This window comes from Prionailurus viverrinus, chromosome C2, assembly GCF_022837055.1.
Source record: "Prionailurus viverrinus isolate Anna chromosome C2, UM_Priviv_1.0, whole genome shotgun sequence".
NCBI classification, from domain to species: domain Eukaryota; kingdom Metazoa; phylum Chordata; class Mammalia; order Carnivora; family Felidae; genus Prionailurus; species Prionailurus viverrinus.
The window spans coordinates 54,950,980-54,975,292 of record NC_062569.1 but is presented as its reverse complement, the minus strand read 5'-3'; the positions used below and the strand labels follow the sequence as shown (position 1 = coordinate 54,975,292).

Below are 24,313 nucleotides of genomic sequence, written 5' to 3'. Positions count from 1 at the left end.
AATACTGATTTCCCCTACAGGGTAAGGTTACAAGGAAGTACAGTCAAGTGAAGAAGCTTGAAGTTCTGACATTGGAGCCAAAAGGGAAAATTAACACATCTAATTGTACTCTGAGCACTAGACCTTCCTGTATTTTTATTTGCAAATGCAATTACACTAGGCCTATAACACTTACAGGTATGATTTTAAAACACATGTAGGCCTGCAGACAAGTAGGCAAATTTGGCTGAGTTTATTTCCTTCTATTTATGTGGGCCAATACTTTCTACAAGCTGGGTCTAAGTGCAAAAATCAAATGCATCTCTCATTTTGTGAGGGCATTTCTATTTTTCCTAGCTCTTCAATGCTTAATCTCAGATTGAATTTCGTGTAGATCAGAAAGCAATTTTAAGAGTGGTAGATAAAAAAAATATATATGTGTTCTCACAAAAAAGCTTTTCTCAAAACATTTTTTTAAAATGTAACCACAATGAAGCAGTCTCTAGGAAATGGGGGAAGTAACTTGTTAGTTCCATTTGCATTCTTGCACCAAAGCTGACATGAGGAGAGACTCACTTGTTTACTGTTGTTTTCTCTAGAAACAAAGAAACTGAGGTGGAATTTGGTAGGAAAGGAGAAGCCTACAAGCAAGAGAAATTATGGAATAATAAAAAGTAGAAAATACAAGATATTCAGTGACTTTTTCATTTGAAGAGGCAGCCAAGAAGCAATTTTTTTTCCACTTAACGTTTATTTATTTTTGAGAGAGAAACCAAGAGAGACAATGCAGGTGAGAGGCAGAGAGAGGGAGATAGGGGATAGGAAGCAGACTCTGTACTGAGAGTGGAGAGCCCGATGTGAGGCTTGAACCCATGAACCGTGAGATCATGACCTGAGCTGAAGTCGGACACTTAACTGACAGAGCCACCCAGGCACCCGGAAAGGAAACTCTTTTACTGCTGGATCAAATATAAAAATAATTTCTCTAGTTACTCTATTCATCTATTTAAAAAATTAAAAACAGAACAGGTCATCAAATTATTTAATAAATATAAAAAATTTAAATGCGATAAATTTTAGAACATAGCCAGCTAAAGGAAAAAACAAAGAAAGAAAAATAAAGTGAGGGGTGGGGAGTGAGGGAATGATGAGAGAAGAGACAGAGAGATGGGGAGACAGAGAGACAGAAAACTATAACTATCCAGAGAGCAATGCTTTCATCTCAAAGCAGTTAGGATACCGTTGTGAAAAACTAAGCTGCAGTTTGGCAACTACAGAGAATACCTGAGAACTACTGTCCAGATGTTTGCCTCCCCCACCAAATTCTCATGTTGAAATCCTAATGCCTGATATGATGGTATTTGGAGGTGGGGCCTTGGGGAAGTGATTAGATCATGACGACAGTACCCTCTGGAATGGGATTAGTACCCTTATAAAAAAAAAAGGCCAGAGAGAGCTCCCTAGCCCCTTCCACCACAATGAGGAGTCAGAAGTCTGTGACCCGGAAGAAGGCCCTTACCAGATCATGCTGACATCCTAATCTCAGACTCTAGTCTGCAAAAGCGTGAGAAATATATTTCTGCTGTTTATAAGCCACCCAGTCTGTGGTATTTGTGATAGCAGCCTGAATGGACTAAGATACTGGGTATTGTGTTAGGAAGCTCTAGAAGGAAAGGTCTTCACAAATTAGAGGAGTCAGAAGTCAAATTCAAAATATTTAGCAACTGATACAGTGAGGGCATTGGCAATGGCCTAATGAAACACAATCTGCAGCTATGGGAAAGGACGCTAAGTCTAAAGAATCCTAAGGCCATCCCAGGGCTGGGGACAGGGCCGAACACTCTGGCTTTGGACATAATGCAAGTAGGATGAAGGCACCTATGAGAAAATGAGAGAAAGGGTGATCATAATAGAGAGTGGAGGTGAAGGAGTTGGCAGAGTTAAGAGCAGGTATTTTTACAACTCAGATTGTGGTGGCTAGCCTTCAAGATGCCCCCAATGATCCCCACATCCTGGTATTCATACCTTCATGCAGTCCCCTCCCACATTGAGTTAGGGTTGGTCTATGGGACCAACAGCAAATGGCAGAAACCATGGTGTGTCCCTTTCAATATTAGGTTATAAAAGACTGCCATTTCAGTCTTGGGTACTCCCTTGCTCTCTCTTAGATCTCTGAGGGAAGCTGTGTAGCAAACAACCTTATGGAGAGGCCATGTGGAAAGAATTGAAGCCTCCTGCCAAGAGCCACATGAATAAGCCTGAAAGTAGTACTTCCAGCCCCAGTATTCAAAGACTGCTGCCCTGGTTGACAACTTGACTGCAACCTCACGAGAGAACCAACCAGGGTTCTGGACTTTCAGAAACTGTGTGAGATGATAAACAGTTATTGTCTAAAGCTGCTAAGTTTTGGAGTGATTTGTTATGCAGCAAGCGATAACAAAGACACAGCATTAGGAAAGAAAAACCAAAAACAGAGTACCAATGCAGTAGAGAAATTGCTTTTCCATTCAGGACAGCACAAAGTAGAAAGAGGAGGTTGACAGAGCCAGAATTTTGATGGTTTCTGTTGTGCTCGTGTAGGAAATCAGTCTATGCACAGTTTAAGATAGGAAATCTTCTCAACCATGAAGGGGTTGGGAAAATGCCCCTGTATAACAAACTAAAAATATGACAACCTAGGTAACAGCAAAGATAATAGCAGAAAGGCGAACACTGTTACTCTCATTGTCTACCCTGTGTCTGTCATTTTCCATACGCTATCTTTAATCCTCATAAAAAGCTGTATAAGGCATGATAAGTAATAAACTTGAAGCCAGTTTGGCTTCAAAGCCTAGGCTCTTTCCAGTGTGCTAAACTTTCTTGCAAGAAAATTAGTAGAGGTTTGGCTATAGTTCAGGAAAGAGAATCAGACTAAAAGGCCAAGTAAAGCAGCAAGTCAGGTAACAGGAAGATCAAGGTAGGGTAGACCAGAGGCAACCACCAGGAAGTAAGATCAGAAAATGCTGAGTCCACATCAGCTCACTGGCCATGAGTCCTATTCTCTTTCAGAGGAACTTTTCTCTCTCTCCTTTTTTTTTACCCCCCAATAAGGCTAGCCTTCCTGGGACTCTGGGACCAGTGCTGACATAGGGCATAAAGACCACCAAGAACCCTATGGCAGAAGCATCCCTGGAGTTCAGGTGTTCACTGGCACAGTAGTAAGCCTGTCTCACTACTGACCTTCTCTGACCTTGACATTGCAGTTCCATGATGGCTGACCCTGTTGCTGAGTTCTTTTCTTGACTTACTCCATGAATATACATGAAAAACTTTACTGAAAACAAGGAGAATGGTTTTCAGTCTTATTATATTCTATTTCCAGCATTGAAGATAAGGGGAAATGTACTAACAAGGTTTATTTAGTTTTATTTATTTATTGAAAATTTTAAAAAATAGAAAATGTATGGACAAAGTTAAAAATTCAAATAATACAATAAGAGGATGAAAATGTACTCTCCTCTCCAGAGTAACCACTATTGTGAGTTATCTATGGAAGGTAATTAATTTTTACACATATGAAAAGCTGGAGCTCACTGTGCCACTCAGGTTGAAGAGCCTAGGTACTTGAATTCATTAGCCATAAAAATGAGGATTAGTCAATTATTTTGGTTTAAGCTGGAAAGCTGCCAATATTACATCAAACAAAAATACCCTTTCCTTTTGTCTCCTGTTATACGTAAGATTTTTTTCTATAAATGCATTTAAACACTCTCTGCATTGAACAGAGCCACATGCTATACCAGAGCTTTGAAAAATATGAAAAACGTATCTTTGGCTTTTATAGATGGCTGTTATGCAAGAAATGACAGTAAGACAAACTCACATGCAATTCTTATTGTTATAAGATTTCATTTGTTGTACTCGTATGGGACATCTCCTGTGTACCATTTTGCCCTCTCTTGGTCCCACCTCTTAACCCAGTTCAGTCCAGATATAGCCTTGCCTGAGCCATTGGTCATTTGTTTCCTTCCTGGGAGCTTCCCTGACGCTAAGGTATGGGATGCCCGCCAAACCCACTTGGCACTCAGGCAAATGTAAACCAGAATTGTGAAGTTCATGTCTGTGGAGCGACCCTTGACAAGTGAGGAGTGGGACTAGTAGCTAAATGCTTCCCCTTTCACTTCCTGGTGGATGCTTCCAGCATGCTGTTCACAAGCTTCCTTTGTGGACCTAGGCAGCAGTCAGTCACCCTCAGGGGAGGCCAACCCCATAATGTGTCCTCATATTAGCTTCCCATGTTTCTCTTTTCCCTTGCTTCCTTTTCCACTCCCCATGCCCCTCACTCCTGTTCTTTGGGATTGCATTCCTAAATTAACTATCTGCACTCAAGGCTTTTGTTCTAGACTCTACTTTTATTTATTTATTTATTTATTTATTTATTTATTTTAACGTTTATTTATTTTTGAGACAGAGAGAGACAGAGCATGAACGGGGGAGGGTCAGAGAGAGGGAGACACAGAATCCGAAACAGGCTCCAGGCTCTGAGCTGTCAGCACAGAGCCCGATACGGGGCTCGAACTCACTGACCGCGAGATCGTGACCTGAGCCAAAGTTGGCCACCTAACCGACTGAGCCACCCAGGCGCCCCTAGACTCTGCTTTTAGGGAACCCAAGCTGAGATAATGCTGCTCAATGGCCTGTTTACAAGGTGCCTTTTGAAAAAGTCCACAGACACTTTAGTACCAGAAGAGAAGCTGTCCCCATTGGAAAACGTTTTCATTTTGTCTATTTTTCATGGTTAGTACATTTGCTTCCTTCTCCTTTTTGGCCTTGCTTTCCTATTTTTATTGCACCATCATTCTTGTATGCGTGTAAACAGTGACTGTATGTAAATCAAACTTTGAGGAAGCAAGTAGAATAATAAACAACAAAAGGATAATGTGTTACCTCCTTGGATGAGAAGGGCTGAGGTCAGAGGAACGGAAAGCCCTGACTCAGGTAAGGAAGAAGCCAGTTAAGGTGTCATTTTGAGGCAGGTCTTAGAAGATGGATTTATAGAGACATTAGTCAGCATTAGCAATAAATTCAAAGGGAAAGACTTCTAAGTCCACTGTCCTTCCCCATTTCTTAGACTCTCAGCACCTAGCCAGAACCCGGTACACAATAAATGTTTGCGTTGAATGAACAGTGTACGTCCTAGTGATTGCTCCATAGTTGATTTACAGTTCCCTTGGACTGATGACAAAACTACACGAGCACATTCAGGTGCTTCTTGAGTGCAGGCACTGCAGAAATTCTTCACCAGACCAGCCTCACCAGAAAGGGCCTAAGCCACACAGCCTTGAGATGGGGACATTAACTAAAGAAAGAAACACAAAGCGAATTCCTCTGGGTGAGAGAGGGTGGCTTGAAAACAGTGCCTTTCAGAAGGCAATTTACCAAATGAAACTTTGGAGTGTGTCTAGCAGCTCCCGAAGATTAAATTTAACATTCTTGCAAAATGACATTAAACAGTAGTCCAGCTGCCTATGATTACAGATCTTCCCAGTCTGAAAGTCAGCCAGAGGGTGCATTTTGCTTACATCTCACTACTGCAAATGGACAGTCACGGTACATTAGAAATTCTGGCACTTTAAAAACTATCCTATTTTTCCCTACAGACTGAAGGTCTTACAATTAACTTGGATCTCATTAAAATTTATTACAAGCATTCCAACAAAGTCTATAGAATCTTGGTTACAAAATTCCGATAGTGCTGAAAGGAAGAGATACTGAGAGCATCGGCATCCTGTCTCTGCCTGGCCAATGCAGTCTAAATTGTGACCACCTGGTACAATTATTTTCTTTGAAGTGTACACATTTTCTTCAGTCCTTGTAATCAAATACTACTTTAGAACAGGTAATAACATTACTTCCCTTGTGGCAAACAATGACAACTTGATTAGAAAGATAAACACAGCCCCATTCAAATGTTTTAATCACTAGAGGTGGCACTTCCTGATTCTAAATCCCAGTGTTAGCTTGTGGTTTCCAATATTCTCAGCAAATTCTTCAAAATTTAAAATTTTATTCTGCACACCACAAAACTTGGAGCAATGTATTCTCAGAGTGGATATGAAGCTTTCTGTTAAAAATCAAGAGGAAGCTGGGGAATGTGACTTTTTAAAAAAATAACTCCCCATCATATTACTTTTATAAAATCCATTCTGAATTATCTTTTTTTTTTTTTTTTAATTTTGGACATCTCATAAGAAAACAGGCAATGCTGATAACATATTGATGTAAACTAATTTTTTTAAGTTTATTTATTTTTTAGAGAGAGATAGAGCATGAGTAGGGGAGGGGCAGGGAGAGAGGGAGAGAGAAGATCCCAAGCGGGCTCAACACTGCCAGCGCAGAGTTCAACGCAGGGCTTGAACTCTCGAATGTGAGAGCATGACCTGAGCCAAAATCAAGAGTCAGACGCCCAATCGACGGAGCTGCCCACGCGCCCCTGATGTAAACTAATTAATATAAGCTAATTAATATTAGTTGGAGAGCAACATTTAAAATGTGGAAGGTGATACTATGGCAGAGGGCAAGAACAGGTCTGTATGAGGCTTTGGCACATCATCACAGGAAGCAAAGGAGAAATAAAGCATTAGTCACGCTAAGCCTGCCTTTAAAAATGCAACTGACATTACATTTCCAGATTAACAGTTTCTAAGAGGCTTAGGGATTCTCTTATGATTTTCTGATTTACTTAAGAATACTTTTCATCCCAAATGTAATTCTTGCCTCTTCTACACATTTACTGTCCTCTTAACATACCCTCTAGAGCACTGATTCCACTCTACTCCAGTTATATGTTTCTACTTCTGTCCCTCTGGCCTCCTACCACTGGGCACACGTGTATACACACATTATGCATCCACACACACCTGCAGTGAAGGGCCACATGGTCATCTGGGCATTCCCAGTGGCAGGCACTATGCCCTCCTCACAGGTGCTCAATTTTTAGAGTGAATAAATGAATAAACCAATAAATGTTAGATGAACTAACGACAGAATCACACATTGGTAAAGCTGAAAAAACTTAACAAAATACCTAACGCAATGTCCTTTTTTAAAAATGGAAGAAACCAAGCAGAGAGGTGCTATGTTCCGCCATAGACATGGAAACCAGCCCCAGGGCTTGTGAATCCCATGTTTGGATACTTTCCAAAGGCTGTGGCACAGAGTTTTCTAGTTTATAATTGACAAAGTCACTTTGTTACTACTCCCTGAACGCTTATCTTTTGGCTTTTGAAATCCGTGATAAAAAGGGGGAAATATAAGAATTATAACTGAAACTTAAATTAGCATGGTTAAAAAGACTGCTATTATTGGCCAGAAAGAAGTTCTCAGATTATAAGTGGATTTTGACTACCTATTTTCATCTTCTGCTTCCACTGTTGTATGACTAATAATTGGCTGCGTTACAAAAGTCCTCATTATGTTTTTGTTAATAATACTACCTATTTTCACCTTTTCACAGGTTAGAAGCAGACCTTCAAATTCAGGGATTCTATATGGTAATGAGAACGTGGATAAAAAAGGTAGGGACCATGCTGGAAATATTAAAAGGTTATGTGAATGGTAACTACGGCATATCCACTCAATAGGTTATTATGCAACCATGAACAATTACTTTTCTGAGTAGTTTAAAAGAACACAGAAAAATAGGACATTTCAGTCTTAAATGAAAAAACATATATAATCGGGTAAAAAGAACTAAAACCCAACAGAAAAATGAGAGGCAGTAATTATACTAAAGATGGTGGTTATGTGTAAGTGCTGGAATTAGAGATATCTTTTCATCTTCTATCTTGCCATTTAAAAAAAATGTGCTAAAATGTATTTATATTGCTCTTATAATGGAAAAATAAAACAGATTTAAATTTTTTACAGAAATTCAGAAGTTGGTGTCAGAGGTTACACACCAGGACTTAATTTCCCTTTTTAAGTTTCTTTTGGCTCCCTGTTTTTCCCTTCTTCCGAAAACCTGTCAGCAACGCTCTGGCAAGTGTATCTTTTCAGCCTGGAAACGAGGTCGTGATTGAAGATATAAAGTAAGGAAACCTTAGTGTTACTTCTTCCCTTAGGACATGTTTGAGAAACATACTGAGAAATTCACTCTATTTGTTAGAGTGAAGAACTTCCTGCAAATGCCTTTTACTGCATTTTTTATGTTCGTAGAAAACTTGAAAGGTCCCTAAATAATTCACAGTCTCTTTCCTGGGTTTGGTTTCCCGATGTGTGTTCAATTTTTACCCCATGACAGTAAATGGCTTTCTTTTTGAGATCACTGATTACGCTGACACTAATGGCTCAATTAAATCGTAGGTGTAACTTTTAGGTACCGTCTATTTTAAGAATAAAATAAGCTCGATAGGAAGTAACCCTCTGGCTACTTCCTAAACTGCTCAGAGCTCATTCACCACCCTTTTAAAAAGCTATTTCTCCAAAATATCCATTACAGTACTTGGTGTGTCTTCACAGCAGGTAGCTTTGCTTGGGCTCAGCTCTCGGAAATTTCTAATGCAGAGCAACATCAGGGAATCACAAATGAAAGGCTGAAAAATTAAAGCTGCTCTTTCTTTCTCACCTCCTTTGGGAAAGTTGTATGTGATTGCCTGACACTTGTAAGTGGATCTTCAGGTCCCCAGCTTTAAGTGATGCGTAAATGAACGCAATAAACAGCCAGCTGGGTTCTCCCCTTCCCTCATCGGCACTATCTGGTTCACTTTCTACTTGTAAGTGCTCTTTCTATGAGGTGGAAACCTGTGCTCGTTGGAAAGCTACATGGGTTTCTAGTGAACCGTAAGAATAAAAATAAAACTGACTGGTCTTTGGTTTAACTCTGAGAAGAAGCTCTAATCAGGCAACTGTCTCTGAAGCCTGCAGCAAGATGGCACCACTGGACAGACCTACACTTGGCTTTTCCCAAAAGAGGAGGTAGGGCAGCTCTTTACTCCCATTTCCCATGTCTTAGGGTTCCTGTATGTGAGGCTGAGAATATCGGCCTACTCTCCTCAGAATTCCATCAAACACAAAGCATTACAAGCCATACTCCTTTATCTTTAACAAGAGAATATGTAGGCTATTTATTCATGCCCCAACTCAAAAAACAAAAACAAAAAACCTTAGAAACAATTTGAGATTATATAAAGAAATATGAAGAATATACTAGCCTAAAAATAAACAATGCAAAGAAAGATTCCCTTTCCTGCTCTTTCAGCCCTTCAACTTTTGCCCACTATGACAAATTAAGAAAATTTACATAATGGTAGTCAGTGAGACAATGTAAAATGCTATTTTGATCTCTTCTCAAATCATGCCACTGCTTTCTTTGGAAATTTCTCTATTGCTAAACCCAACCTATTGAAATATGTATGAACTTGTACTTCAAGTAAAAACATTAATAGATCAAATGTAAAACTTCCTACTCTGAATTTTGCTTAGCATTAACAAATGCTAATAAAAATATCTAAGTTAAGGTGTCTTAATGAGGATCCATGAATGATGGCTCAGAAACTCTCCTTCCAAAATCTAATGTTGCTGGACTCTTATTGTCTCACTTCCCATCCCACAAACAAAAGTGTGCCTAGGCATTTTCATATGCAGGTGCCAGGAAAGTTAAGTAATGTTTTGCTTTTAGTCAGATATTACATACAAATTACATGGGATGTGTGAGGAGACAAGAGGGAGGCAATAGAGCAAGCAGAAGATTCAAGATGAAGCTACATGCAACCTTGCAGAAACTATGGCTACCTACATTTTCCAGTGTCAAGAGACCAGAGTTACAGTTTTAGAAATGGAAGACATCTATGAGATCCTGTCCATGCCTTTGATTGATGGGAAAATGGGCTTTAGGAAGATTTGGTGACTCACTCAAGATCATAAACCTGGTTGGCAGTAGAGTTAGAATACAGTCTGGGTCTTTCAGTTCCAAAACCTCTTTCAATTATACCATAAAACATCTTCATTCCTGTCAAAACTTAAAAATAAATCACTTGGATGAAAATACTTCTAAACTGGTTTACACAATTACTATTTTTACATACAAAATATAATTAACATTCTCTGTGAATCAAGGTCACTACTGTGAAGATCAATGATGTCAACCCTATAATATAGAGTCTATGGATGCTGATTTCACAGAGTGTAGTGCAATGCTGGGAATACGAATAACTTTTTTATAGGTGTCTGTGGATTTACTCCTTACTCGTATTCCTTGCTGCCCTCAGGGTCTCTGCTCCAATTATCATCCCCTTCCCCACCTTCTAATCCTAATCTTAAACTCATGTTTTCCAAAGTCTATTCTCTAAAGTAATATGAAATGCAGACAAATGCCCACCATATTCATTGCAGCATGATTCATTATAGCAGAAACAAAAACAAAAACCGTAAGTGTCAGCATAGGAGAATGTTTAGTTAGCTAGCAGTACTTTCAAAGAACAGGATATTGTGCAGCCATTAAAATTATCTTCACATAAAGAGGTTTTAATGAAATGAGGAAGTACTTATGTACTAATGTTAAGCGAATATAAAACTGCAGAATTATCAACCATATTTCAAAAATGCTTTGAGTGAGGGAAATGCACCAAAATGTTCACAATGGTAGGATTATTATAATTACTAGTCTCTTACACCATTCTACTTACTTCTATTTCTGCAATAAAAATGTAACACTCATGGTCAGAAAAAGAATTTTATAAAAGAAAATATCACGTTGGAAAATATAACCTAACTGCTCAGAATAATATAAAATAAAAATATATAGATTCTAGGTGAGAATCTAAAGCCTCTGTTGTATGGGTTTGTCCACAAATTCTGTGACATGGTATGGTTGCATGTGGTGTTTCCCTACTTTCCATTTCTTTGCTAAATTTCAGGTATGTCAGATTGCCAGATACTTGAATTATAGGTGAGTAAGCATTAAGGTATGTATATACTTAAAGGAAAAGAGAGGATGCTAAGAAGGAAAGACTAACAAAGAGGAGGGAGGGAGAAAAGGCTCTGAGCCACTGGTTTTAGACAAGCATCTAAGGAATTTTTTCATTAATTGGTATTTAGAAGTTTAGAAGCCACAGATGGTGGCAACTGTCATTAAGTCACTCAGGCTGATTTATCCGTGGATGAGCATTAAAAACAAATTAACCTCTCTAGAGACCAGGCTAGTGTCTAATTTACAACTACTTCTTAAAACTAGGAGAGCTGAATTAAAAATGTGAGAACATCAGGGGCACCTGGGTGGCTCAGTCGGTTAAGCGTCTGACTCTTGATCTCAGCTCAGGTCATGATCTCACAGTTCATGGGATTGAGCTCTGCATGGGGCTCTGTGCTGACAGAGCAGAGTCTGCTTGGGATTCTCTCTCTGCCCCTCACCCGTGTTCTCGTTCTCTGTCTCTCTGTCTCTCTCTCAAAATAAATAAATAAACTTAAAAAAAAAAAAAAAAAGAACGTGAGGACATCAAACCTAGGATAGCATAAGAAGTTCAGTAGTTGGGGTACCTGGGTGACTCAGTTGGTTAAGCATCCAACTTCGGCTCAGGTGATGAACTCACAGTTCGTGAGTTCAAGCCCCATGTCCGGCTCTGTGCTGACAGCTCAGAGCCTGGAGCCTGCTTCAGACTCTGTGTCTCCCTCTTTCTCTGCCCCTCCCCAGCTTGCACTCTCTCTCTCAAAAATAAATAAATAAATAAATAAATAAATAAATAAATAAATAAATAAATAAATAAAAGAAGTTCAATACTTGAAGCAAATGAGTATTTTAGTATAGGATGTTTATATCTGAAGGTATTGGCTATTTTTTTTTTTTTACCAATTTTCTATCCTAATTCTTTTGTACTATGATGAAATATTTTTCTATTAAATAACAGTATTTTTGTATTTTCTCTTCTTTCTTTAAATGAAATATTAAATATATGGGTAGTGGAGGAGAAGGCAGTGAATGATCTTTTGATTTTATAACACACAGTGACATTCACCTATTCATATACATATACGCAGTCCCCACAAAATGTGTCACCTCATGCAGGAATGACCAAGGGCAAACTGATCCCAGAGTGGGGAATTTAACAGATAGATGCGGTTTGACTTTGAGAAGCATCTGAAGATCATTTTTAAAAATTTCCCTCTCCCTCCCCAAACTTTATATGCCAAGAAAACCCTCTTAAGAGTATTTTAAACTGGTCTGAGAGACAGACAAGATCAAAATCTGTTCTCATTCAACATTAGCAGCATTTGCAATATGATTTCTAAGGTCTTCCCCAAACATGCTATCTTTTATTATAATAACCCTGTGAGATATTACTAGCCCAACTTTATAGATGCAGAAAGAGGCTCTAAGAGATTAATTTGCTAAAGATCACACCACTGTTAAGCCAGAGGAAAGTCCCAGAATTCAGTTCTCCAGCTCTCAATCCTGTATTCATTCCACTGCTTCAAGTTGATAAATCCTTCATACTGATAAATTCCATGCCAGAGTATCTGCCCCTAACGTCCACATACAAGGGCACCTCTGCAGATGAGTAGTTACTCAACAAGAGTGCAGGTGAGTGGAAAATTTTTCCTGAAGAAGTTAAAACTGAGTGGTAGGAGGCTGAGGCTGATGTTCATTGCCAGCTTGGTGTCCACCTGGGCCCTTTCATGCATGCAGACTAAAACCATGTTCATAAAACCATGTTCTCTTCATAAAACCATGTTCATCATTTGTCCTTCAGGGTTTAAACTAATGCTGTCCCCAAAAGAGTCCCACTGAAAATCTGAGCCACTTTCACTATTCCTTTACTCCCTTCAGCTTAACTTTGATAGCTTGTAGCTATTCCAGAGTGTGCCTATTCCCAAACTCCTCAGGATTTTTTCTTCAGAAGTCACACACAGATGTGTTAGTTCGCCAGCTAGACTTCAAGCAAGATCTGTGTTTTCTATATCTCAGATTCCTCCCTGCCTTTTTTGATACCTTTCCTCTTTCTTCCAATGGCCTAGAAATCTGCTATGCACTCAACAAATGCCTACTGAGGGGATGAGAACCTGCAGGAGTGTGGTGAAAGCCCAGCTTGATTAGTAATTAGGAGGTGTGTGATTTTAGGCAGGTCTGTGGGTCCCGGTTTTCTCACCATAAAATGGGAACAGCAAGTGGGTGGACTACATGAGGTCTATAATCTCTAAGATTTTATAAATTTCATAGTATTTTCATTGGGCTAAATCATAGCTTTACTTTATTTCATTGGGGATGGGAGAGGAGATAAATGCAAATTCCAAAGAAAAGAATGTTAAAAACAAGATAAATATGGAGATCAAATAACTAACCACTCACCAGGCAGAAGAAAGCCAATGTGTTTGGAAAATTAATAAAGCAAAGGAGACTGAGAGAGAGTAGTAATGTCTTGGGCAAATGTCTTGGGCAAGGGTAGAGATATGGATCCTTTCTGACAGGGCTGTAAAGGGATTAGAGGATGGAATGTAAATGGGAACAGACTGATAACCAGAAAAACTGCTTTAGTGGTTAGACATATGTAGTATATAATATATGCTTTTTATATATTTTTTAAAAAATTTATTTTAGAGAGAGAGAGCAAGCAGGGTAGAGGGGCAGAGAGAGAGAACATTAAGTAGGCTCCATGCTCCAACACGGGGCTTGATCTCATGACCTTGAGACTATGACATGAGTTTAAATCAAGAACTGACTAAGCCACCCAGCTGCCCCTAATGTTTGCTTTTTAAATTTGTTCTTCTGTTTGCTATTCAAGCTTGAAATCAAATGTTAAGAATGTCAGCATTGAGACTGCTTAGATCATGAGAAAGAAAATAAGATGCAAACAACTTCCCTGTGAAAATACAGACAGAAGTTCCTGGTATTAAAATGGGGATTAATATTACCAACATTTGTCCATTAGCAACCTATTCTCCTAAATCTGGGAGGGGAGAATAAGGGGTAAGTAATGACAATTTTATCCAAGATATTTCTCCCAAGTTTAATTTTATTAAAGATTTTAAAATTCCAAGTAATACTGTACTGGCTTTGTTAAAATTGAGTTCTAGCTGACAGACCTTGTAATATTTTAAAATGGTTTTATAAGGAGGCCTGTCCATGCCTTCATTAAGAAACTCCCTTAGATGGGTGAATTATGGCAGGCAGTGAACCCAAGTCTACAATGTGGTATTAGGGGTGAGAATTCATCTGAGGAGCTAAAGGAAAAGAAAGTTAAGTTCAGCTTGAAACTTGAAGGAAAAAAAAAATGGTACCTCTTTAGAAAAGAAAGTCTCTGAAATTAAAAACTAATGCTTGAAGCAAATAACAATCCTTGGATTGTCGGATGTAAAAGGTTTTAGCTGGTATCCAAAATTGAAGTGACACTTTAAATGATTAAATCAACAGGAGTGCATGGTGGATAAGAGGCCAGAAAAATTCCATTTAAAAAAAAAAACCAAAAAATTTAAAGGGATTTGATATTTAAGAGCCATTTTTAGGAATTTCTTGATGAAATTTTTGATACTAAAACTGCAGAGCAGAAATTTATTGTTAATCCATGTTATGTAACTTTGAATCCAGTCTTCCCTTCATCTTCTACCTCAGAAAAGGGCCTAAATTTAACCAAAGTCTATAAAGACATTTCTGCAGGGAAAAAAAGTGTGTGTGTGTGTGTGTGTGTGTGTGTGTGTGTGTGTGTGTGTGCGCGCGTGCGTGCATGTTAAAGACAAACATACCTGCTTCATCGTAGGATACAGTCAATTTTTCTAGCATTTCTCTGTCAATTGACAGAATCTGCTGTTCAAGGATGGTCTGGTACGACAAAACACTATTTTCTTTGTCCTTCTCATAGTCCTGAAGATGCTGTTTGAGGGCCTCTGGGAGTCGCGATTTTACATATTCTGCTGCAGTCTGCAGTTAAAACAGGTAGAGAACCCTATTAGTAGCCATCTTAGGCTGTTCCCTTCCCCTCAAGTGCTGTAGTGAAACCGAAAGCACTGTGACACAAACCCTTTAGACAAGCACATTCTTGTCATTGTCATTGTTAGACTCCACTCTACAAAGTACGGTGGGCCTTCAAATAGACTCCCAGACCTCTAGGAATTTTCTACCAGGTTTAAAGGTACAAAAGATGATGGATTTGGTTTGGCATACAAAGAGTTATCACCCGGAGTTCCAACTATTCTGCTGAACTCTGAGGACCCAGTGATAGTAATTTTACTGGCTATAAATCTGACTTGCCCTTGTCTAGAATGCAGAAGCTAGTCACTCAACCCAGCAGTGAGCTCACCTATGCCACGGCATCTACTTCTCTGCTTTGATGTTCTCTGCTCATTAATGCTTACGCAGGAACTCCTGTGAAGTGAATAGAGAGTCCTCTGCTGGGGCTGATAATGGAATAATGGCATAAACAGAATGAAGAGACCTAAGGCAATGATGCCCTTAACCTGAAAAAAGAACTGTTTGCCACTCAATGTCTTGGCCTATATATATACATATATATTTCTGATATATAGATACAGATATAGATATATAGACATAGAAATAGATCGTTCTTAGCTTATTTTCTTTTTCTCGGCTACACAATCTGCACGAAGCACTCCTAACTAGTAACACCTGAAATTGCATGCAGTGATTTTTTCAACCAGGTAAGCAAGCTTCCATTTGAGGTAGGAAGGAAGGCATGCATACTTTGAAAAAGATCTCCCCAAAGATTCTGGTATGTTCTGCTGCTGGGCTGGAGATAGCATACTCTTCTCCCTACCAGCTGAGAATCACAATTAAAGTTAAGCAGAACTTTAAGAGAGAAATTAAGTGATACAGCGGCATGTATGAATCAGGGGAATTGTGAAATTCTTAAAACACATTGCTTAACAAAACCAAGAGTTTGGCATCTCCTGGCGGTCCAGTTCTGCCTCACATGCATGGGGACTGAAGGTGATAAAATAAACAAATGCATACATATACTGCTTAAAATTATACTCACAACCACTAATAAATTTAAATAAAAGAAACTGTTAAAAAGGATTGTCTCTGGGATATGTGCCTAGAAGACCCATCCACATAGTTTAATATATATATATATATATATATATATTTTAATTCTGATACAGCTATTCATTGCATAATTTAAGACAAGTGTGAGTTAAACACACACACAAACACATATATAGTACATACTCATCAATAGGGTTTTGTTTTGTTTTTTCGTTTATAGAACAGTATGCTCTATAGCCTTTGGAAATAATGAGCTAGGTCTATATGAACTGACAAGGAAGAACATCATGATATTACCTTTAACATTAAAAAACAAAGTTACAGAATACCAGTGACAATATATCCTTTTTATGGAAAGCATACATATATGTATGTATATAATTAATCTGTAATATCATATGTGCCTGGGAGAAGGTAGGGAGGGCTATACTCCAATTGTAGAGAACATACTCACTTTTTACTCTCCACATTTCTGAATTGTTTCACTGCTCTTACTATTATAATTTTTATCTTTAAAATGTTTTTTTGTAACCTTCAGAGTTTTCCTTTTACATGTTAGCACAGTTTAAGAGGAAGAGAAACTTGCCAGAACAATGACAATTAATTTCCCAGGAAAAGGCTACTGGGAAATGATGGGGTAGATCAGTCCTCAGAATGGCAAAATATAGCACCCAACACTTTTTATTTCCACATTTACATTTAGAGTTCCTAGGTCAGTTGTTGATGAAATTACAATTTTAAAATATCACCAAACATTGCTCAATTTCTCTGCCAGCCATCTAGTGCAGAATAAAATTATTCCATAAAATGTAAATGGAATCAGCATATTATATTAGCACAACATATTTAATTCTAGAGTTTAATAACAATTTTCTCTTGACACTGGAAAACAAACATACTGCAGAATAACTATTTTTAGACTCATACTACCTTGCTATTTAGTGTAATATCTGTCTTTAATGTTTTTCCTTGGAGATAATCTATGAGGTACCAGCAGTAATTTAAAATGCACATTTTACAAATACTGGTGTACTCTCTATTATTGAAAGCATACACATTTCCTTCCAATTGTACTACTGATTTACTTTTCTAATTAAAATCATGATACAGGTCTTTGAACAGACCTGTATAATTTTTTTTTTACCATGTTGTTGTTATACTTTGGCATTTCATTTCTAAAGCAGTATAACTGCATGTGCATGTATAGAGTTCTTCCCGTGGGAAAGATTCTTAAGAGGAACAGAAAGAAAGCAATTCTGGCAAAATACTAGATTCTGTCAAGATATTTCAAGAAATCACCTTCATACTGAGGCAATGCTCTAAATGTATTCAAATGGCAGTTAAAACCTTATGTTCAAGCGTGAATCTATGTTAAAAAAGAGGCTGTCATACAAATACCATATGATCTCACTTATATGTAGAATCTTAAACAAAACAAAAGAAAACTGAACTCGTAGATGCTGAGAACAGATTGGTGGGATGGGGGTGGTCAAAATGGGTGAAGGTGGTCAAAAGATACAAACTTTCAGTTATAAAATAAATAGGTCTTGGGCGTATAATGTTTGGCATGATGGCTACAGTTGAAAATACTGTATTGTATATTTGAAAGTTGCTAAGAGAGTAGATCTTAAAGATTCTTATCACAAGAAAAAATTGTAACTATGTGTGGTGATAGATGTTAATTAGACTTAATGTGGTAATCGTTCCTAATATATACAAATACCAAATCATTGTGTTGTACACCTGAAACAATTGTCAGTTATATCTCAATAAAAAAACAGGCTGTTATCTTATTAACTGAGATTATAATTATTCCACAGGTAACAGATAATACAAAGAAAAATTTAAATTTAAAAATTTCATTGGAATTCTAAAAAAGTGAAAAACAAAATTAAAATTTAAGATTACTTATCTATTGTTTCATCAATGAGAAATGCTACTGGAAGTTTAAATCCTAAATTACATGCTCTTACAATCAACCATTCCAGAAACGATAATGTTAGTTAGCAATATCAGTATCTTGCATTCGTGTGGTACTTTACACTTTCCCCAGCAATTTATGCTGTTACCATTCTGTATGTTCACAATAACTTTGAATGAAAGTAGACAAATTACTGGTTTGGGCCAGTCCGTCACATCCTTCAAAGTTTGGCTAAAATGCTACAAATTCTTTTAGTGAACACACCTAATAGTAGCCAACAGTCTTTCAAGTGTTTGTGTAGGTATTTGTATAGGTGTAAGTATTTTCCTCAGTGGGGCTGAGATAAGAACTGTATCTTACATACATACCCTTGGGTTCCCCCAGCATCCGGTTCAGTGCTTGGCACCAAGAAGTTTAACATCTTGGCTCTAGCCAAGAATTAGATAGCCTTTAGAGAAAACCTTCTGACAGTTCATAATTCTTTGCTTGCAATCTTAACTTGCTTTCACGATTCTAGATAGAGCCTAGGAGTCATTTTCCACTGGAAAATGCTACTACACTTAGTCTTTAATTATCACTGATGTCATTACTGTAGGAAAGTAAACAGCTTAAACCCAAAATAGCAAATTATGTACTTCACATACAAAGCTGTATAGGAAGCTTTATTTAATGTGTTCCTCTCTCCATAATTGTTCCATCTTCTCCATTCTTGCCTTTATTTCTTCATTTGGCAATGGGCTTGAATCTGCTAGGGACCCTCTGAAGAGTCATGTGGAATGCAGCTCAAAACTGGGCTTCTCAGTTAATGGTTGCCCTGTGGAGGTTAACTCTGCCTACATGTTCAAGTTTGTGCTTGTTCAGGTGGTAGCAGAGAAGCCTCAGGGAAGAAACTGGAAGACACACAGTTCACAGGTTCTCCAGATTACACCTGAGAAGATGGTCAACAGCTGGAAAGATGAGCTAAAAACTGGTGAGGCAGGGCACAAAAGGTGCCCCGCCAATGTACCCTCTTACAGAATTTGCATACATAGCAACTTTGGTCTGGAGGACAGTAAAGGGCTAGAGCAGACCTTGTAAAAAAAATACTCAAAAGGATAAAAGAAAAGCAGCAGAATGACTAAGTGTCTAAATTCAGGAACCTACTAGGTAGAAGGCTGTTACTGGTCATTCGGCTAAAAAGCTCTTTACTATTACAGTGGTATATGTTCTTTAGGAAATAATTAATATATATGAAAGAATGGGCGGGGGTGCAAAGTATTTTAAAAGCTGCTAACTGCTTCACAATTCATCTTAAAAACCTGTCAGCCAGCCAATTCCAACTTCTTGAATGCCTGCTGAGTAAAGTGCATTAGACCCAACACCACTTGGAGAACAAACGTCTGATATAAAGGAACCTGCAAGTTTAACGTCCAAACAACACGCACACATGAAATACTGGGAAAACACACTTCACAAAGAAATAAAAAACAGGCATGAATCTTGGGATAAATTAACATATTTATGTAATATATGAGCCATATTAAGTGCTGAATGGCCTCCAGGGAGAAAAATTAAGGAGTGGGAACAAGAAAAGAACCAGAAAAATCACTGGAGTTTAAAGATCAGTTTTGAAGAAGCATTTACTGGAGGAAAGAAAAGCAATCTAGAAAGTAGTGAATGCGAGTTCATAAGAAGAAATATTAAGAAATGAAGAAGATGAAAACTAGGAGTAAGAAAGAGCTTGGCAGTTGGAGAAGTTTTAACTCCCCATTAAACCACAGTGTTTGGATCTGTACCAGCAGTAACAGGAAATACTAACCATCTCAAAGAGAGAAATAAACAATCACATCTTGTTTTGAGAAAAAATGTGCTTGGAGCTGAGTTTCAGAGGCACTTGAATAAAATTAAAGCACGGAGACAAGTAAAAAGTCTGAAGGACAGGAAAACTGGCCTTCCATACTATGGTTGGAGTATAAATGGGACAATTTATTTGGACAGAATATGAAAAAATGTAACCACTTTAAAACAGTGTGTAGCGTTTACCTAGTAATGGCCTTTCTAGGAACTTATTTTAAGAAAAAGTTAAATATGAAGTTAAAGATTTGGGTGTAATGTTTTTGAATGTAAATCCTTCTCATTTATGTAGGTTCTCTAAGGCTGGGGCAGACTGTTATGGTGGTATGTTCAAGATGGAGTTTATTCTTCATACAGGAACTCCTGGGATTGTGGTTAGTGGTCTGGAAGAACTGCCATTTATTTTGTGACATCACTGCTTGAATAAAAGTTTACATTCTCTTCCATGGGGGAAAAAAGATTTGGGTGTAAACATGTTTACCGAAGTATTATTCATGGAAATTGGTTGATTCAATTATGCGGCATCCATGCAATGGAATACAATGTGGCTATTAAAAATCATATTATGAAAGAACACTAAATTATGTGGGGAAATGTTCAAAATGAAAAGCAGATTACAAAACAGTTTGTACACTACACGTGGGAGGAGAAAATTGGCTGAATTATATCAATATGGATCACAGTTATCTCAGAGTACCAAGAGTTCAGGTGATACTAATTTTTTTTCCTCTATGCTGTTTTCTGCATTTTCCCAATTTTCTAAAATAAAAACAGTAGGAAATGATTGACCATTTTCTACATGCCAGGCACCATGCTGAATGCTTTATGTGTATTCACTTATTTAATCCTCACTGTGACCCTAAGAAGTTTCTACAGATGAGGACACTGACTGAGAGAGGCTAAGTCATTTATCCTTGGCTACGCAGTGAGTGCTGGAGCCGGAAACACCAACTGTTTGCAAGCCAAAAGAGAAAAAAAGTTTTTTTAAAAAAGAGGGAAGGGGCGCCTGGGTGGTGCAGTCGGTTAAGCGTCCGACTTCAGCCAGGTCACGATCTCGCGGTCCGTGAGTTCGAGCCCTGCGTCAGGCTCTGGGCTGATGGCTCAGAGCCTGGAGCCTGTTTCCGATTCTGTGTCTCCCTCTCTCTCTGCCCCTCCCCCGTTCATGCTCTGTCTCTCTCTGTCCCAAAAATAAATAAACGTTGAAAAAAAAAATTTTTTTTAAAAGAGGGCGATGCCTACTGTGGTCATTCCTTTACAAGGTAAAGCAGCCCTAGGCTGGGATAAGGGCCCTGAGAAGAGGACAAAGGAGCACTTGATCCAAGTTTGGTGACAGATGGGGAAGAAAAATGTGTAAAATGGCTTCGATGTTGCAAAACTGGAAGCTAAACATGAGGTGGTGCTATTAAGAGTAAATGGGAAAACTGAGTAAAGTGAAGCATAATAAACTTACTTTTAAACATTTAAATGTAAGCCTGGAGAATATCCACCTCTCCATAACCTATGGAATATACACCACCTCCCCTCAAAAAGGAAAAACCTCCACAAGGAGAAAGTATTAGACTTATTTTATAGAACTTGAAAGAAGAATACCAGACAAATGACTTTGGTTACAAGTTCTAGGGAGGCGAAAGCTATTTCCAAGAAAAGATATTAAGTGATACTGCATTAACTTCTACTAGAGCCACCATTTGAGAAAGATCACAAGCAAATTAGACCTATGTTCAAATTACTTTTAGTATTTTTCTCTGAGAATTAGCAGAGGTCAAGTTAACATCCATTTTGACCTTTGACAGGCTTAAAATAAAAACAGGCTTCTGATGTCATTAATGAAAATATGCTTTACATTTTTTTATTTAATACTGTATATTTCATGGCTGTGGGAGTTTTTAATATTTTGCCCCCTACTTTCTAATCAAATAGTCTATCTTATTACCAAGTCTAAGACTTAGTCTATCATATGCAATTTTATATTTACAAATTTTAGGTATGATATTCAAAAAAAAAAAAGAAAGAAAGAAAGATCCTTCTAAACTCAATAAATTCTTACTTAGAAGATATTTTTAAAACCAAAGAATGATTTTTTTAAACATTTTATTTTTTAAGTAATCTCTATACCCAACATATGGAGACCAAACTCACAACCCTGAGATCAAGAGCCATGAGCTTCACAGGCTGAGCCAGGCAGGCAGCCCCCAAGGAATGGGTTTTAACATTAAGTTTGTAATGAGCTGTGTTATAAATGCTAGTCCTGCTGTAAAGACCCAATTTCAAAGCAACTTAGAAAAACTAACAAATGAGATTCTAAGATTACAAAATCTGAGAAAAGTACCTTAAAAACACACACTCACTTTTGCCTCAATGATGGTCTTGAGCATTCTTTGCCAAGTAAAAAAAGAAGTTTCAGAATTTTAATAACTCTCAAATTTCAAATTATCTGATTTTATAAATTACCCCACCCCCCTTCATTTTACCTAATGTGTACACACACACACACACACACACACACACACACACACACACACAACTGTAATTTGGCGAAAAGAAATGCTCCATTGACGTGAATGGGACAAATAATTGATGGCAGCCCCATTCAGTTTATATTTATACTATATATATGCCTGACTTGGAACACAGTGTGCTACTGCTTCAAATAAGTGTTGATTATAAATGAACACAGGTTTCTAAAACTGGTTCAAAAGAAGACTAATGGGCTGATCTTTGGATCCATATTACCCACAGCTAACAGCGATCTCATCACACACAATATGGTGCTGGATCTGGCTCTAAGGGCATCTGATCAGCGACCCTTTAGCTGAGAGGTAGACTTTGGTGCTGATGACGACATACATAAAGCCCAGATGGGAAATCAATTCTGCAAATACTGAGTAGGAAGAAAAGCTGAATTTTGGGAAATGGTGACCCAGGAATGATAGCTAGGTACTCACAAGATAAAGGAGAGACCATAAAGGAGATCCTTCAAAATCTGTGCCACAGGAAGACAGAAGGGAGAAGGGAGTAATATTTTTATTGCAGACAAGGATTGCCTGCCCTTGAAGGGAAGTGAATGTGCATGGGCTGATTTGGCAGCAGCCAGCACACAGATCACACGTTAATTTACTTAGGTCCATCGTGGAATCCATCTTTCTTATGGTTACATATCATTAACTTTTGACAACTGCTCTTTGGCCCCAGGCGCTTTAAAACAAAGTCAGAGTGAGTGCCCTTGCCCACCAGAAAGAGGACATAAGGCAAGGGAGCTGTTCCTCTCTCATACCTGCCCAAAGCCTCATTTCTTGCCATTTTTAGTCTCTGCCACTTCTAACCTGGAGGGGGTTATTTAAATAAGAAAGACATCTCTGAGAGGACCATCTTGCACTCCTGAATTCATAATCCTGGCTCAAGAAGGCGAATGTGATTCCTCCAAGAGAGACAGCATCAGGAAAAAGTTCCTGGCTTAAACCTGAAGTATATAAATGAAATCCTACACTTATTATGGAGATTTGAGATTGCTCTGGAGAGCCAGAGCTGTGGATGTGCAAATGTTAGTCAGTCTGTGATGGAATGACCACCACAGAGGGCATAACACTCAGCAAGTGAGGGACCTGAAATCATATTACCTACTTAATATGGAGATTGAAGTTTTCATTTAGCTTAATCATAAAGGTGCTGACTGCTAAGTTATAGATTATTCAGGATAATTCACCTGGGATTCTTCAAGTGACAAACCTTTAATAATTTTATCAGTCATCTGATCCATATTTGATCTGAGGCCATTTTCACGTGGTAGCACCAAGCATGTCAGAGTGTGAAAATATAACTCAAATTCCACTCCCTAAGTGATAGCTTCCCAGACTGCAGATGGATATATATATACATATATACCAAATTACTTTCCTTTTCTATTTTTTTTTTAAAGTTTATGTATTTATTTTGAGAGAGACAGAGACAGTGTGAGTTGGGGAGGGGCAGAGAGAAAGGGAGAGAGAGAGAATACCAAGCAGGCTCCACGAGGCCAGCGCAGAGCCCGACATGGGGTTCGAATTCATGAAGCAGCAAGATCATGAACTTAGCCGAAAACCAAGAATCAGACGCTTAATCAGCTGAGCCACCCAGGTGCCCTTACTTTCCTTTTCTAGATCCCCGTTCTCTAGTCCAGTAAGATATTATTAGCCAAGGAATCTAACACTGTCTAGCCATGTGATTTATTTTCCTAATCTTACTGCTTTGATAATAAAAATCTACACTCAAACTCTAAGGAATTAAAAAGGTTCATCTATTTACAGTCTGAAGAAAAGTTGAAGTTATCTTCTACTATCAAAGTGATGATTAATGAAGCCTTTGCCCCTCAGTTACCACACACATTCTAGAGAATCAGGGGAGAATAGACTATACAATTTCCATGGTCCTTTTAATTTTTTTCTTAAAGCACACATACACACATCTAAGTTCTCCTGAGAGATGGCAACATAAAAACAGTCTGCTGGTGAACTGTCTTGTAAATCTGTTGAGAAAACAAGCAGCACTCAGCCAAAGCAGTCTTGTTCAATTTTTCGATAGGTGAGTTCCTATCATTTCAGCAGTTATAGAAAGAAGTAAGAAATCGTTTC

General features: G+C 38.1%; 1 protein-coding gene across 2 annotated transcripts in view; it reads right to left on the bottom strand.

The window, feature by feature from the left end:
• Window positions 1-24,313, bottom strand: part of PPM1L (protein phosphatase, Mg2+/Mn2+ dependent 1L) — a 301,151-nt gene that overhangs the window by 88,377 nt on the left and 188,461 nt on the right. Inside the window, exons 1-2 of one of the 2 annotated variants that reach the window (XM_047875586.1) lie at window positions 15,246-15,313; window positions 14,692-14,866 (exon numbers count right to left, since the gene is read on the bottom strand). In XM_047875586.1, the coding sequence (XP_047731542.1) occupies window positions 14,692-14,728 (37 nt within the window). In that variant the 5' untranslated portion in view covers window positions 14,729-14,866; window positions 15,246-15,313. Of the gene's footprint in view, window positions 1-14,691; window positions 14,867-15,245; window positions 15,314-24,313 lie in introns of those variants that run through there. The other variant, XM_047875585.1, reaches the window with a different exon arrangement.